The 16,697-nt window shown below is 46.1% G+C and overlaps 1 protein-coding gene across 1 annotated transcript in view; it reads left to right on the top strand.

The window, feature by feature from the left end:
• The window catches only part of ano7 (anoctamin 7), a 45,637-nt gene that overhangs the window by 16,861 nt on the left and 12,079 nt on the right, over positions 1 to 16,697 (top strand). The window contains exons 17-18 of the mRNA XM_055879373.1: positions 10,888 to 10,985; positions 11,386 to 11,546. Of these exons, the coding sequence (XP_055735348.1) occupies positions 10,888 to 10,985; positions 11,386 to 11,546 (259 nt within the window). The remainder of the gene's footprint in view (positions 1 to 10,887; positions 10,986 to 11,385; positions 11,547 to 16,697) is intronic.

The raw sequence follows: 16,697 nt of genomic DNA, 5'->3' as shown, positions 1-16,697 counted from the left end.
GTTTGCCAGAGATTCCCAGGGATGTTCCCATGACACATCTATAATGTTTTCACCATGAAGGTTTGGTTAACACATTCTAGAAGTGTTTTAAAAAAAATCATTTTTGATTTTTTTTCTCCAAATGTTCCTATAACCATTAGTATGTCCTACTAATGTTGATCAAATAATGTTTGTTGTGGCAATTTCAAAAATGTTTTTATTTAACCTTTATTTTGACAGGGAAAACATATTGAGACATATAAGTCTCTTTTCCAAATGCAACCTGTGTAATACAATATAAAATACACATTAAACACTATACAGTGCATTCGGAAAGTACTCAGATCCCTTCCCTTTTTCCACATTTTGTTACATTAGAGCCTTATTCTAAAATTGATATTTTTTTATCCTATTCAATCGAAATACTATACCCTATAATGAAGAAGAGAAAACGGGTTTAGACATTTTTGCTCGTTTATAAAAATAAAAAATAGAAATACCTTATTTACATAAGTATTCAGACCCTTTGCGATGAGATTCGAAATTTAGCTCAAGTGCATCCTGTTTCAATTGACCATCCTTGAGATGTTTCTACAACTTGATTGGAATCCACCTGTGGTAAATTCAATTGATTGGACATGATTTGGAAAGGGACACACCTGTCTATATAAGGTCCCACAGTTGACAGTGCATGTCAGAGCAAAAACCAAGCCATCAGTCGAAGGAATTGTCCGTACAGCTCTGAGACAGGATTGTGTCGAGGCACAGATCTGGGGAAGGGTACCAACAAAGATTTCTGCCGCATTGGCCTCCATCATTCTTAAATGGAAGAAGTTTGGTACCACCAACACTCTTCCTAGAACTGGCCTTGGTCAGGGAGGTGACCAAGAACTCGATGGTCACTCTGAGAGAGCTCAAGAGTTCCTCTGTGGAGATGGGAGAACCTTCTAGAAGGACAACCATCTTTGCCAGCACTCCACCAATCAGGCCTTTATGGTAGTGGCCAGACGGAAGCCACTCCTCAGTAAAAGGCACATGAGTTTGCCAAAAGGCACCTAAAGACTCTCAGACCATGAGAAACAAGATTTTCTGCTCTGATGAAACCAAGATTGAACCTTTTGGCTTGAATGTCAAGCGTCATGTCTGGAGGAAACACCTTTTTATTTTATTTATCCATTATTTTACCAAGTAAGTTGACTGAGAACACATTCTCATTTACAACAACGACCTGGTGAATAGTTACAGGGGAGAGGGGGGGGAGGAATGAGCCAAATGTAAACTGGGGATTATTAGGTGACCATGATGATTTTGAGGGCCAGATTGGGAATTTAGCCAGGGCAGTGGGGTTAACACCCCTACTCTTACAATAAGTGCCATGGGATCTTTAATGACCTCAGAGAGTCAGGACACCCGTTTTAACGTCCCATCCGAAAGATGGCACCCTACACAGGGCAGTGTCCCCAATCACTGCCCTGGGGCATTGGGATATTTTTTAGACCATAGGAAAGAGTGCCTCCTACTGGCCCTCCAACACCACTTCCAGCAGCATCTGGTCTCCCATCCAGGGACTGACCAGAACCGCCCCTGCTTAGCTTCAGAAGCAAGCCAGCAGTGGTATGCAGGGTGGTATGCTGCTGGCTTCTGGCATCATCTGGCACCATCCCTACGGTAAAGCATGGTGGCGGTGGCAGCATCATGCTGTGGGGATATTTTTCAGTGGCAGGGACTGGGAGACGAGTCGGGATTGAGGGTTGGATGAATGGAGCAAAGTACAGAGAGATCCTTGATGAAAATCTTAGGACGCTTAGGACGCTCAGGACTTTAGGATGGGGCAATGGTTCACCTTCCAACAAGACAATGACCCTAAGCACACAGCCAAGATATCGCAGGAGTGACTTCGGGAGTCTCTGAATGTCCTTGAGTGGCCCAGCCAGAGCTTGGACTTGAAACTGATCGAACATCTCTGTAGAGACCTGAAAATAGCTGTGCAGTGACGCTCCCCATCCAACCTGACAGAGCTTGAGAGGATCTGCAGAGAAGAATGGGAGAAACTCCCCAAATACAGGTGTGCCAAGCTTGTAGCGTCATACCCAAGAAGACTCACGGATGTAATCGCTGCCAAAGGTGTCTCAACAAAGTATTGAGTAAAGAGTCTGAGTACTCATGTGCATATTTTTACACATTTGCAAAAATGTATACAAACCTGTTTTTGCTTTGTCATTATGGGGTATTGTTTTTAGATTGATGAGAAAAAACTATTTCATCAATTTTAGAACAAAGCTGTAACGTAACAACATGTGGAAAAAGTCAAGGGGTCTGAATACTTTCCGAATGCACTGTAAGTAGTGAAAAGGACAGGCCCCAAAATCGACCCCTGTTGTACACCTTTATGCACTTCAAGAAATTCAGACTTAACCCCATCCATCACGATTTTTTGAGTTCTGTCCCAAAGATAATCATGAAACCAAGAACAGGCGTCAGAGCGCAGGACCACTTATTCAATAAAATAGCATGATCAACAGTATCAAGAGCTTTTGACAGGTCCACAAACAAAGCAGCACATTTCATTTTAGTGTCTAAAGCATTGACAAGATCATTAATAACTAAAGTGGTTGCGGTAATTGTGCTATGCCCAGGCCTAAACCCTGATTGATTTACATTCAAAATACATTTCTCAGATAACAAAAAGAAAAATGTACATTTACCAAGGATTTGAGAATGTTAGCTAGACAAGGAAGACTTGAAATGGGATGATAAGATTAGATCTCTAATATCCCGCCCTTATGGAGTGGCAGCACAAGAGCTGGTTTCCATACTTTTAGAACATTTCCTGATAACAATGTTAAATAAACATTTGGGTTATTGAGCCAAAGATGATGGGCGCTGCACACTAAAGCAGACCAGGATCCAATTTGTCGGCCCCTGTGGATTTGTTATTGCTCTCAAAGCGTCCAGGACTCTCAGCCCAATATCATTGTGAACACACTTAGAAATTCTTACAAAGAGATAAAACGCTGGTTAATGACGGCATTTATTTCTGTAAAGAGGCTAGTGTCTGAATTCATTTGTTGTGGCAGAGAGGAAGTTGAACCCTTCAGGATTTTCCAGTTTTCCAGAATTTAGCTGGGTTCCTATTACAATCTGAAAGAGCGATTACACAGATTTAGCCTTTCTGATTTTTATCAGTTGCGTAAAAGCTTGCCAGTCCGGGCATAAGCCTGTGTTCCTGGCCTTGACCCAAGCATCATCTCTTTTATAAAATGACTTTGATAATGCCGGAGTGTACCGGGAATCCGATCTACCGTTAACCCTTACGTTTTTGAAAGGAGCATGATTATCCACAATAGTATTGAATACATCTGCAAAGAGACTCAAAGCTACATCGGTTTCAGGGATAGCCACAATCAAGGTCACTAAAATAAAGATCATGTGAAAAAGCATGTTCACTGAAGTTTTTAAAGTTCCTCTTTGTGATGACAAGAGGCACAACTGGGCAATGATCACTAATGTCTTGGGAGAAAACACCAATAGAAACATATTTCTCTAATGTATTCATTAGAATAAGATGAAGCAAAGAGGACTTTGAAGGATCTCTAGGGTTGGAGAGTGTAGGCTTATTCACCAGCTGTGTTTGGTTTTGATAATTACACATGTTTATTAGACTGTCTGAAGCACTTTTAATCATAATTTAGGTCACCCAGGATAAACACTTCTTCAGTAAATTACATGTAAACTTAGTAAACTACATGACCAAAAGTATGTGGACACTTGGTCGTCAACATCTCATTCCAAAACCATGGGCATTAATATGGAAGTTAGTCCCCCCTCTGCTGCCTCCACTCTTCTGGGAAGGCTTTCCACAAGATGTTGGAACACTGCTGCGGGGGACTTACTTCCAAGAGCATTAGTGAGGTCAGGCACTGATGTTGGGCGATTAGGCCTGGCTCGCAGTCGGCGTTCCAAAGTTGTTCGATGGAGTTGAGGTCAGGGCCCTGTGTTGGCCAGTCAAGTTCTCCCACCCGATCTTGACAAATCATTTCTGTATGGACCTCACTTTGTGCATGGGGGCATTGTCATGCTCAAACAGGAAAGAGCCTTCCCTAAACGGTTGCCACCAAGTTGGAAGCACAGAATCATCTAGAATGTCATTGAATGTTGCAGCGGTAAGATTTCCCTTCACTGGAACTAAGGGGCCTAGTCCAAACCATGAATAACAGCCCCAGACCATTATTCCTCCTCCACCAAACTTTACATTGGTGAAGTGTGATTCATTACTCCAGAGAACGCGTTTCCACTGCTCCAGAGTTCAATGGCGGCGAGCTTTACGCCACTCCAGCAGCGCTTGGCATTGCTCATTGTGTTTTTAGGCTTGTGCGTGGCTGCTCGGCCATGGAAACCCATTTCATGAAGCTCCTGACGAACAGTACTTGTGCTGGCGTTGCTTCCAGAGGACTTTGGAACTCGGTAGTGAGTGTTGCAACCGAGGACAACCGATTTTTACGCACTACGCGCTTCAGCCCTTGGCAGTCCCATTCTGTGAGCTTGCGTGGCCTACCACATTGCGTCTGAGCTGCTGTTGCTCCTAGACGTCTCCACTTCCTTCATAACAGCACTTACAGTTGACCGGGGCAGCTCTAGCTGGGCTGAAATTTGACAAACTGAGTAGTTGGAAAGGTGGCATCCTATGGCGATGCCACGATGGAACTCATTGAGCTCTTCATTAAGTCCATTCTACTGCCAATGTTTGTCTATGGAGATTGCATGTCTGTGTGATTTTATACACCTGTCAGCAATGGTTGTGGCTGAAATAGCCGAATCCACTAATTTGAAGGGGTGTCGACATCTAGTGTATATAGTGTAGTTAACTCCTCGAGTGCACTAAGGTTAGCCGAGGGAGGATGGTAGACTCCTATAACAGTTATGGATACATTTTTCCCAGACAAAGGCTTAAAGATAGTAGCTCAGGATTTTAGAGCAAGTGTCTCTGATTGGGGATCAAATTTAGGCAGCCATTTCCCCACTGTGTTTTGTGGGATCTTCTTTTTGCGTTGATGCCTGTGAGCACTCCAGAACATTTCGTTTGTTCTTTATTGTTGCTTGTGCGGTTCACTTCAAATAAAATGTCGAACTGATTTCACGCTGCGCTTTGGTCCGAATGTTCTTACGGAAATCGTGACAAATAGGCAGTTGATATTGATATATAGTAGTTGGTATGGCTATAAGATTGCATAGGAACTGCACCACTTGGTCTATCTCTATTAGTAATAGAGGAAGGAGAAGAAATTGGAATTACTTTTCCAAGGTTAGCACCATAAGGCCATAGGGCCACAGCCCATGTCAATATGAGGAAGTCTCAGAGTAACCAATTATTATAAACTGACTTACATGGGCTTTGGTTGCTATCGTGCAACAGCCCAAGCCCTCTACGTGATTTGAAAACCAAATGGTTATTCAAGTTTATGGAATTCACATTTGAACGAAAAACACTGGATGAACAGACCACAGTGAGATCCTCTTTTGAGCTAACAATAGCAGATCTAATAGCTGGAGCCTCAGACACCCTCAAGGCCTGATGTGTGAGGGAGCCCGGGAGGTACGGGCCTATGGTAGAAACCCCTGAGTTGGACCCTCAGGAGACAGGGTAGAGGACCAAGGACCAGGAATCTCTGGAAGCAGATGGGAGAAACTGTTGGTCAGCATGATGGGATAAAGTCATTTCAGCCCCATTCACCAAAGACCGCTGCCTTGCGCTGGGCTCACGGTGTGTGACATGAATCCACTGGGATGCAGGATCGCCAACTCCTCCTAAAGCGTCCTTGCTCCTTTATTCTCCAAGGGGGGAAGGGGGTGGGTGCCAGGATGGGAGGTCGGTGTAGGATGGGAAGAGCGGGTGAGATGGGAGGGGAGAGGTGACTTCACTAAGGTGGGGTCACTGCAGGGCAGCCCTGGCCTGTCAGTCAGAGAGTGGTGACATGGTGAAGAGGCAGTCAAATCAAATCAAATGTATTTATAAAGCCCTTCGTACATCAGCTGATATCTCAAAGTGCTGTACAGAAACCCAGCCTAAAACCCCAAACACCAAGCAATGCAGGTGTAGAAGCACGGTGGCTAGGAAAAACTCTCTAGAAAGGCCAGAACCTAGGAAGAAACCTAGAGAGGAACCAGGCTATGAGGGGTGGCCAGTCCTCTTCTGGCTGTGCCGGGTGGAGATTATAACAGAACATGGCCAAGATGTTCAAATGTTCATAAATGACCAGCATGGTCAACTAATAACAATCACAGTAGTTGTCGAGGGTGCAACAGGTCATCACCTCAGGAGTAAATGTCAGTTGGCTTTTCATAGCCAGTATCTCTACCGCTCCTGCGGTCTCTAGAGAGTTGAAAACAGCAGGACTGGGACAGATAGCACGTCCGGTGAACAGGTCAGGGTTCCATAGCCGCATGCAGAACAGTTGAAACTGGAGCAGCAGCACGGCCAGGTGGACTGGGGACAGCAAGGAGTCCTCCTGCCAGGTAGTCCTGAGGCATGGTCCTAGGGCTCAGGTCCTCGGAGAGAGAGAAAGAAAGAGAGAAAGAGAGAATTAGAGAGAGCATACTTAAATTCACACAGGACACCGGATAAGACAGGAGAAGTACTCCAGGTATAACAGACTGACCCTAGCCCCCCGACACATAAACTACTGCAGCATAAATACTGGAGGCTGAGACAGGAGGGGTCAGGAGACACTGTGGCCCCAACTGATGAAACCCCCGGACAGGGCCAAACAGGAAGGATATAACCCCACCCACTTTGCCTAAGTGAGTTTCAGATATTGTCAGAATATGAATGTCATCTGTTACTAGCAAATTATTAATTTCATGAACCTTGTTACTTAAGCTACATATGTTTAACGTGGGCTACTTCGAGCAATTTTGTGTATATCCAAGATGGTGCAGCAGTAAGGTATATTCAGTCTTTTCGTTTTTTTGAATACATTTCATTATATTTCAATCTCTTTTTTCCATTTTCGAATTAAATATACCTTCCTGCAACCCGCCTCACCCAATGTGGTACGGATCAGCTTTTTTTTAACATTAGAACTGGAACCTCCATCAGGAGCTATCCAGCTAATTAGCTACTAACTATTTAGTCATTGTTAGCCACTACTAGTGGTCTTTACCTTTAGCTAGGACACCAGCCGCTTTAGCCCGGATAACACCTGCCAGTCTGCACAGCACGATATCAGCCCTGAGCATATCGGACTGCCTTTTTTCCCCACTACATCACCGGATTCCTGCCGCAAGCTCTGGACCATTACACCGGATCTTCGCAGCTAGCTAGCTGCTACCGAGTGGCTATTTCGGCTAACGCCCGTGTCCATGCACCAGTTAGCCTCGAGCTAGGCCCATCTCCCGGCTAGCAAATGAAGTACACCAAATACAATGCCTCTCTAGCCAATTGGCCTGGACCCTTTGTCGACACAGAGCTCCGCCGATCCATCACGACTGTTCTGCTGATCTACTCCGTCAACCCTGATGTCCTAGCCGTGTCTAAATCCTGGCTTACGAAGGCCACCAAAAATTCTGAAACTTCCATCCCCAATTACAACATTTTCTGTCAAGACAGAACTGCTAAATGGGGCAGAATTGCAATCTACTGTAGAGATAGCCTGCAGAGTTCTGTCATACTATCCAGGTCTATGCCCAAACAGTTCAAGCTTTTACATTTAAAGATCCATCTCTCCAGAAATAAGTCCCTCACCATTGCCGCTTGCTATAGACCCCCCTCAGCTCCCAGCTGTGCCCTGGACACCGTATGTGAATTGATTGCCCCCCATCTATTGTCAGAGTTCGTACTGCTAGGTGACCTAAATTGGGATATGCTTAACACCCCGGCCGTCCTACAATCTAAGCTAGATGCCCTCAATCTCACTCAAATTATCAAGGAACCTAACCAGGTACAACCTCAAATAAGTAAACATGGGCCCCCTCATAGATATCATCCTGACCAACTTGCCCTCTAAATACACCTCTGCTGTTTTTAACCAGGATCTCAGCAATCACTGCCTCATTGCCTACGTCCGTTATGGGTCTGCGGTCAAATGACCACCCCTCATCACTGTCAAACGCTCCCTAAATCACTTCTGCGAGCAGGCCTTTCTAATCGACCTGGCACGTGTATCCTGGAAGGATATTGACCTCATCTGTCTGTAGAGGATGCCTGGTTGTTCTTTAAAAGTGCTTTCCTCACCAACTTAAATAAGCATGCCCCTTTCAAAAAATGTAGAACTAAGAACAGATATAGCCCTTGGTTCACTCCAGACTTGTTTGCTCTTGACCAGCACAAAACACCCTGTGGCATACTGCACTAGCATCGAACTGTCCCCGCGATATGCAACTTTTCAAGGAAGTCAGGAACCAATATACACAGTCAGTTAGGAAAGCAAAGGCCAGCTTTTTCAAAGAGAAATGTGCATCCTGCAGCACTAATTCTAAAAAGTTTTGGGACACTAAAGTCCAAGGAGAATAAGAGTACCTCCTCTCAGCTGCCCACTGCACTGAGACTAGGAAACTGTCACCACTGATAAATCCACGATAATCGAGAATTTCAATAAGCATTTCTCTACGGCTGGCCATGCTTTCCACCTGGCTGACCCAACACCGGCCAACAGTTCTGCAACCCCCGCAGCAACTGGCCCAAGCCCCCCCCCCCCCCCCTCCGCATCTCCTTCACCCAAATCCAGATATCCTTCACTACAAATCAGCTGGGCTAGACAATATGAACCCACTCTTCCTAAAATTATCTGCCGCCATTGTTGCAACCCCTATTACTAGTCTGTTCAACCTCTCTTTCGTATCGTCTGAGATTCCTAAAGATTGGAAAGTGGCCGCGGTCATCCCCCTCTTCAAAGAGGGGGACACTCTAGACCAAAACTGTTACAGACCTATATCCATCCTGCCCTGCCTTTCTAAAGTCTTCGAAATCCAAGTGAACAAACAGATCACCAACCATTTCGAATCCCACCGTACCTTCTCCGCTATGCAATCTGGTTTCCGAGTTGGTCACGGGTGCACCTCAGCCACCCCTTAATGATATCATAACCGCCATCAAGAAAAGACAGTACTGTGCAGCCATCTTCATCGACCTGACCAAGGCTTTTGACTCTGTCAATCACCTTATTCTTATCGGCAGACTCAACGACCTTGGTTTCTCTAATGCCTCTCTAATGCCTTGCCTGGTTCACCAACTACTTCTCAGATAGAGTTCAGTGTGTCATATCGGAGGGCCTGTTGTCCGGACCTCTGGCAGTCTCTATGGGGCCACAGGGTTCAATCGTCGGGCCGACTCTTTTCTCTCTATATATCAATGATGTCGCTCTTGCTGCTGGTGATTCTTTCCTCCACCTTTACGCAGACGACACCATTCTGTATACATCTGGCCCTTCTTTGGAAACTGTGTTAACAAACCTCCAAACGAGCTTCAACGCCATACAGCACTCCTTCCATGGCCTCCAACTGCTCTTAAATACTAGTAAAACGAAATGCATGCTCTTCAACCGATTGCTGCCCGCACCCACCCGCCCAACTAGCATCACCACTCTGGACGGTTCTGACTTAGAATATGTGGACAACTATAAATACCTAGGTGTCTGGCTAGACTGTAAACTCTCCTTCCAGAATCACATTAAGCATCTCCAATCCAAAGTTAAATCTAGAATCAGCTTCCTATTTCGCAAACAAAACCTCCTTCACTCATGCTGCCAAACATACCCTCGTAAAACTGACTATCCTACCGATCCTTGACTTCGGCGATTTCATTTACAAAATAGCCTCCAAAACTCTACTCAGCAAATTGGATGCAGTCTATCACAGTGTCGTCCGATTTGTCACCAAAGCCCCATATACTACCCGACACTGCGACCTGTATGCTCTCGTTGGCTGGTCCTCGCTACATATTCGTTGCAATCCCACTGGCTCCAGGTCATCTACAAGTCTTTGCTAGGTATAGCTCTGCCTTGTGTCATCTCACTGGTCACCATAGCAACACTCACCCGTAGCACACGTTCCAGCAGGTATATTTCACTTATCATCCAAGACGCCATTTTGGAAGCATTCAGTTAAAATCCACGCAAATAAAAAAGGTTGGCGAGGAATCAGCTTAAAATCAGTCAATCCACAGTGTGATAGTCAGTTTGAATCACACAGTTTGTAGGATCACCACAGTTATAGGCAGCAAGCCAGAACCCAATCATAGACTAAAAGGCAGCACTAGGACCCACAATCAACACAACCAAGGCACAAAACTGGCCAACATAACAACAGCAAGGAGAGAGGGGTGACTTACTGGATGCAATTAAATGCTGGGGCCCATCAAAACAGCAACACATGTTACCAGTATTATAGCCAGGAGAGAAGCACCTTGGAGGGGATGTAGTTTCCAGTACAGGCCGGTGGAAAGCCAGAAGGGTGGCAAGCGCTACACGGGGCTGCGGGAGAGTCGAAAAGGGTAAATCCAAGTGGAGTTCAAGTTTGGTAGTTGTCCAAAAACATCCAATGCACAATGTCAAGTGGAAAGATGAAAGCCACAGTAGGCAGGTGTTTGCTCAGATCATGTCCCAGTGCAGGGTAGGGTGCCCAGGTATATCCAAGTAGGCCTCAAGAGATTCATAGTTCTGTTTTGTATGGGATGCTGCCATGCTAAGGGACCTGTAGCAATGTTCACTGTTTGCTGGGATGTACCTTTGCTGTATTTATCAGCCTGTGAGTGTGTGTGTGTGTGTGTGTGTGTGTGTGTGTGTGTGTGTGTGTGTGTGTGTGTGTGTGTGTGTGTGTGTGTGTGTGTGTGTGTGTGTGTGTGTGTGTGTGTGTGTGTGTGTGCGCTCACGCGTGCCTGTGTGCATAACCTGTCAGTGTATATTGTTATTGCAGTGCGGTGCTGGGGGCTGTCTCATTGAACTGGCCCAGGAGCTACTGGTCATCATGGTGGGAAAACAGGTCATCAACAACATTCAGGAGTTTATCATGCCGTGAGTCGTGTAATCCTACAGCTTCCCCCAGTTTTGTCTAAAATCCAATCACAATCTCAATACACTTGGGAAAAACTGGTCGAATCAATGTTGTTTCCATGTAATTTCAACAAGAAAATGAAATGCGATGACGCTGAATCAATGTTGAAAACTGATTGGATTTGTCTTTTTTTCCACCCAATTTTTTACCTAAATCCAATGACACGGTGACATTTTCTGTTGATTTAATGTTGAATTCATATTAGTTGACGACAAATCAACCAAATGTCAATTTAAACTACGTTTGATGAACTGACATCTGTGCCCGGTGGGAGTAAGTTATTGTAATGGTCTTGCCCACATAAAGGACCTATGCACTGCTTCTGTGCTCGTTAAGGTAAAATCTCTCTCCTTTTGATAGAAAACTAAAGGCTTGGTGGCAGAAGCGCAAGATCCATCCTAAGGTTAGAGCTGAAGATGGGAAGGTGAAAGAGGGAGGACAGACACAGGATGCTGCACCCTGGGAGACCGACTATGAGCTCCTGCTGTGTGAGGGACTGTTCGATGAATATCTGGAAATGGGTGAGTGTTCCTGCCCATCTTTACTAGGGCAGGGCTGTGGAACAATGGGGCACACAATGTTTTAAAACTATTTTAAATGGAAAATGCAATCGTCGATTTCTTATTGGATAAGGAATTACTCTTGTGATTTTTGTTACTCTTGTATAAGTGAGGTTGTCTGGGTAACTGGCAGTGACACGAACCCTAACATTTGAAATAGACAGGAGTCTGTGTGCGATCATTGATGGAGAAACACAGTTGAAACCCCTAGGTCTTGACAATATGATTCTACTAAGCTGTTGAGGAGAATTAGCTTCCCACGTGCTCTACTTCCCCCAGTCAATGTAACTGTCCCCTCATCCCAAAGATTAATGTGCCATGTAAGTAATAAACATTGCTGTGCAGAACCTACTCAGACTGTGTAATCCATAACCCAAATGAATGAATTCACTTAATAATATACAGAATATACAGTACACGTCGTGTACAATACATTAAGAAGACCTTCCTTATATTGAGTTGCAACCCCCCTTTTGCCCTCAGAACAGCCTCAATTTATCGGGGCATGGACTCTACAAGGTGTCGAAAGCGTTCTACTGGGATGCTGGCCCATGTTGACTCCAATGCTTCCCACAATTGTGTCAAGTTGTCTGGGTGTATTTTGGGTGGTGGACCATTCTTAAGGCACACAGGAAACTGTTGAGCGTGAAAAATTCAGCAGCTACAAATCAGTGCGCCTTGCCATACCCCGTTCAAAGGCACCCTCTGAATAGTACACACAACCGTGTCTCAATTGTCTCGAGGCTTAAAAATCCTTCTTTAACCTGTCTCATCCCCTTCATCTAAGTGGATTTAACAAATTACATTAATAAGGGATCCTATTTTTCACATTGAATTAACTTGGTCAGTCTATATGGTGGAAAGAGCAAGTGTTCTTAATGTTTTGTACAATCAAAGTATTTATACCCCTTGACTTATTCTACATTTTGTTGTGTCACAGCCTGAATTCAAAATTGGTTAAAAAAATAAAGAATCTTCTCACCCATCTTCTCACCCATCACACACAATACTCCATAATTACAAAGTGAAAAGATGTTTGTATTGCAAATGAAATACAGAAATAACTATTTTACATAAGTATTCACACAGTCAATACTTTGCAGAAGCACATTTGGCAGCGATTACAGCTCATAAGAGCTTTCCACACCTGGATTGTGCAACATCTTTTCAGAATTCTTCGAGATCTGTTAAATTGGTTGTTTATCATTGCTATACAACCATTTTCAGATCTTGCAATAAATTTTCGAGTAGATTTCAAACTGTAACAGCCACTCAGGAACATTCACTGTCTTCTTGGTAAGCAGTGTAAATTTGGCCTTGTGTTTTAGGTTATTATAGATTTTCCTTTAAGGTTTTGCCTGTGCTTAGCTCCATTCAATTAATTTTTTATTCTGAAAAACTCCCTCTGAGTACAAGAATACCCATAACATGATGCAGCCACCACTATTCTTGAAAATATGGAGAGTGGTACTCAGTAATGTGTTCTATTGGATTTGCCCCAAACCGTTAATTGATTTGGCACATTTTTTGCTGTGTTACATTAGTGCCTTGTTGTAAACAGGCATAGCCGCAGGAAATAGTTTTGGGGATGCAGAAAAAAGGACCAGTAAAGGCCCAGTGCACTATTTTTGTGAAAACTGAAATGGTCTATTCATTCCTTTTACATTTAACTGAGCCAGATCGTCACATCACATCATCACAAACCACTTGATGTGTCAATGTACTCAATTACTGTATTGTGTATCGTTTTTCTTCATTTTTAAAATTCTTTATTTAACTAGGCAAGTCAATTAAGTACAAATTCATATTTTACAATGGCAGCCTACCCCGGCTAAACCCTCCCTAACATGGACGACGCTGAGCTGAGATAAGGCGGGGCTTTACCTAGCAAAGACTTATAGATGACCTGGAGCCAGTGGGTTTGGCAACGGATATGAAGCGAGGGCCAGCCAACAAGAGCATGCAGGTCGCAGTGGTGGGTAGTATGTGGGGCTTTGGTGACAAAATGGATCGCACTGTGATAGACTACATCCAATTTGCTGAGTAGAGTGTTGGAGGCTATTTTGTAAATGACATCGCCGAAGTCAAGGATCGGTAGGATAGTCAGTTTTACGAGGGTATGTTTGGCAGCATGAGTGAAGGAAGCTTTGTTGCGAAATAGGAAGCCGATTCTAGATTTAATTTTGGATTGGAGATGCTTAATGTGAGTCTGGAAGGAGAGTTTACAGTCTAACCATGTCACGCCCTGGCCTTAGTTATCTTTGTTTTGTAAAGGCAGTCAATGTTGTTCTCCTCCTCAAACGAGGAGGAGCATGGATAGGACCAAGATGCGGATTGAGGGAAATAAGCCATCTTTTAATGAAAACAGCAAACAAGACACTACAAAACTACAAAACAACAAACGTGACTAACCTTCAACCGTCCATGTGTGGACACAGGAACAAACACCCACAAAACCCCAGTGAAACCCTGGCTGCCTTAGTATGACTATCAATTAGAGACAAACCATACACACCTGTCTCTAATTGAGAATCATACCAGGCCGAACACAAAAACCAACCTAGAAATACAAAACATAGACTGCCCACCCAAAACACACGCCCTGACCAAAAACACATACAAAAACAACATAAAACAGGTCAGGACCGTTACAGAACCCCCCCCTCAAGGTGCGAACGCCGGGCGCACCAGCACAAAGTCCAGGGGAGGGTCTGGGTGGGCAGTTGACCACGGTGGTGGCTCAGGCTGAGGGCGAGGTCCCCACCCCACCATAGTCAATCCCCGCTTCTTTATCCCCCTCCCAATGACCACCCTCCCACTAACACCACCTAAATGAAGGGGGGGGTTCTGTAACGGTCCTGACCTGTTTTATGTTGTTTTTGTATGTGTTTTTGGTCAGGGCGTGTGTTTTACATTTACATTACATTTAAGTCATTTAGCAGACGCTCTTATCCAGAGCGACTTACAAATTGGTGCATTCACCTAATGACATCCAGTGGAACAGCCACTTTACAATAGTGCATCTAAATCTTTTAAGGGGGGGGGGCAGAAGGATTGCTTTATCCTAGGTATTCCTTGAAGAGGTGGGGTTTCAGGTGGTGATTGACTCCGCTGTCCTGGCGTCGTGAGGGAGTTTGTTCCACCATTGGGGTGCCAGAGCAGCGAACAGTTTTGACTGGGCTGAGCGGGAACTGTACTTCCTCAGTGGTAGGGAGGCGAGCAGGCCAGAGGTGGATGAACGCAGTGCCCTTGTTTGGGTGTAGGGCCTGATCAGAGCCTGAAGGTACTGAGGTGCCGTTCCCCTCACAGCTCCGTAGGCAAGCACCATGGTCTTGTAGCGGATGCGAGCTTCAACTGGAAGCCAGTGGAGAGAGCGGAGGAGCGGGGTGACGTGAGAGAACTTGGGAAGGTTGAACACCAGACGGGCTGCGGCGTTCTGGATGAGTTGTAGGGGTTTGATGGCACAGGCAGGGAGCCCAGCCAACAGCGAGTTGCAGTAATCCAGACGGGAGATGACAAGTGCCTGGATTAGGACCTGCGCCGCTTCCTGTGTGAGGCAGGGTCGTACTCTGCGGATGTTGTAGAGCATGAACCTACAGGAACGGGCCACCGCCTTTTGGGTGGGCAGTCTATGTTTTGTATTTCTAGGTTGGTTTTTGTGTTCGGCCTGGTATGATTCTCAATTAGAGACAGGTGTGTATCGTTTGTCTCTAATTGAGAGTCATACTAAGGCAGCCAGGGTTTCACTGGGGTTTTGTGGGTGTTTGTTCCTGTGTCCACACATGGACGGTTGAAGGTTAGTCACGTTTGTTGTTTTGTAGTTTTGTAGTGTCTTGTTTGCTGTTTTCATTAAAAGATGGCTTATTTCCCTCAATCCGCATCTTGGTCCTATCCATGCTCCTCCTCGTTTGAGGAGGAGAACAACATTGACTGCCTTTACAGAAACACCCACCACAACAGGACCAAGCGGATTGAGGAGAGAGAAAAGGAACTAAAGCAATGGAGAGAAGAGGAATGGAGTTGGGAACAAATATTCAACGGAGAAGGACCCTGGGCTAAGGTTGGTGTGAATCGTCGCTCGCGGGAGGTGAAGAAGGCAGCCACAGCCCAGGAGCGCTGGTATGAGGAGGCAGCACGTATGAGAGGCTGGAAGCCCGAGAGGCTCACCCAAAAATTTCTTGGGGGGGGGGCTAAAGGGGAGTGTGGCGAAGCCGGGTTGGATACCTGAGCCAACTCCCCGGGCTTGCCGTGGAGTAAGAGGGCGTCGTACTGGTCAGACACCGTGTTATGCGGTAAAGCGCACGGTGTCCCCAGTACGCGTGCTTAGCCCAGTGCGGGCTATTCCACCTTGCCGCACTGGGAGGGCTAGGTTGGGCATCGAGCCGAGTGCCATGAAGCCGGCCCAACGTATCTGGTCTCCAGTACGTCTCCTCGGGCCGGCGTACATGGCACCAGCCTTACAGGTGGTGTCCCCGGTTCGCCTGCATAGGCCAGTGCGGGCTATTCCACCTCGCCGCACTGGCAGGGCTACGGGGACCATTCAACCTGGTAAGGTTGTGGAGGCTCGGTGCTCAAGAGCACGTGTCCTCCTTCACGGTCCGGTATATCCGGCGCCACCTTCCCACCCCAGCTCAGTACCACCAGTGCCTACACCACGCACCAGGCTTCCAGTGCATCTCCAGAGCCCTGTTCCTCTTCCACGCACTCTCCCTATGGTGCGTGTCTCCAGCCCGGTACCTCCAGTTCCGGTACCACGCACCAGGCCTAGAGTGCGCCACGAGAGTCCAGTGTGCCCAGTTCCTGTTCCCCGCACTCGCCCTGAGGTGCGTGCCTCCAGCCCGGTACCTCCAGTTCCGGTGCCACGCACCAGGCCTAGAGTGCGCCACGAGAGTCCAGTGTGCCCAGTTCCTGTTCCCCGCACTCGCCCTATGGTGCGTGTCTTCAGCCCGGTACCTCCAGTTCCGGTACCACGCACCAGGCCTATAGTGCGTCTCAGCCGGCCAGAGTCTGCCGTCTGCCTAGCGCCAGAGCCGTCCTGCCATGACCAGCCAGAGCCGTCCTGCCATGACCAGCCAGAGCCGTCCTGCCATGACCAGCCAGAGCCGTCCTGCC

The sequence above is a fragment of the Salvelinus fontinalis genome, chromosome 24 (genome assembly GCF_029448725.1).
Source record: "Salvelinus fontinalis isolate EN_2023a chromosome 24, ASM2944872v1, whole genome shotgun sequence".
Lineage (NCBI taxonomy): Eukaryota > Metazoa > Chordata > Actinopteri > Salmoniformes > Salmonidae > Salvelinus > Salvelinus fontinalis.
The sequence above is the reverse complement of the archived record's forward strand: the minus strand, read 5'-3'. Positions and strand labels throughout refer to the sequence as shown.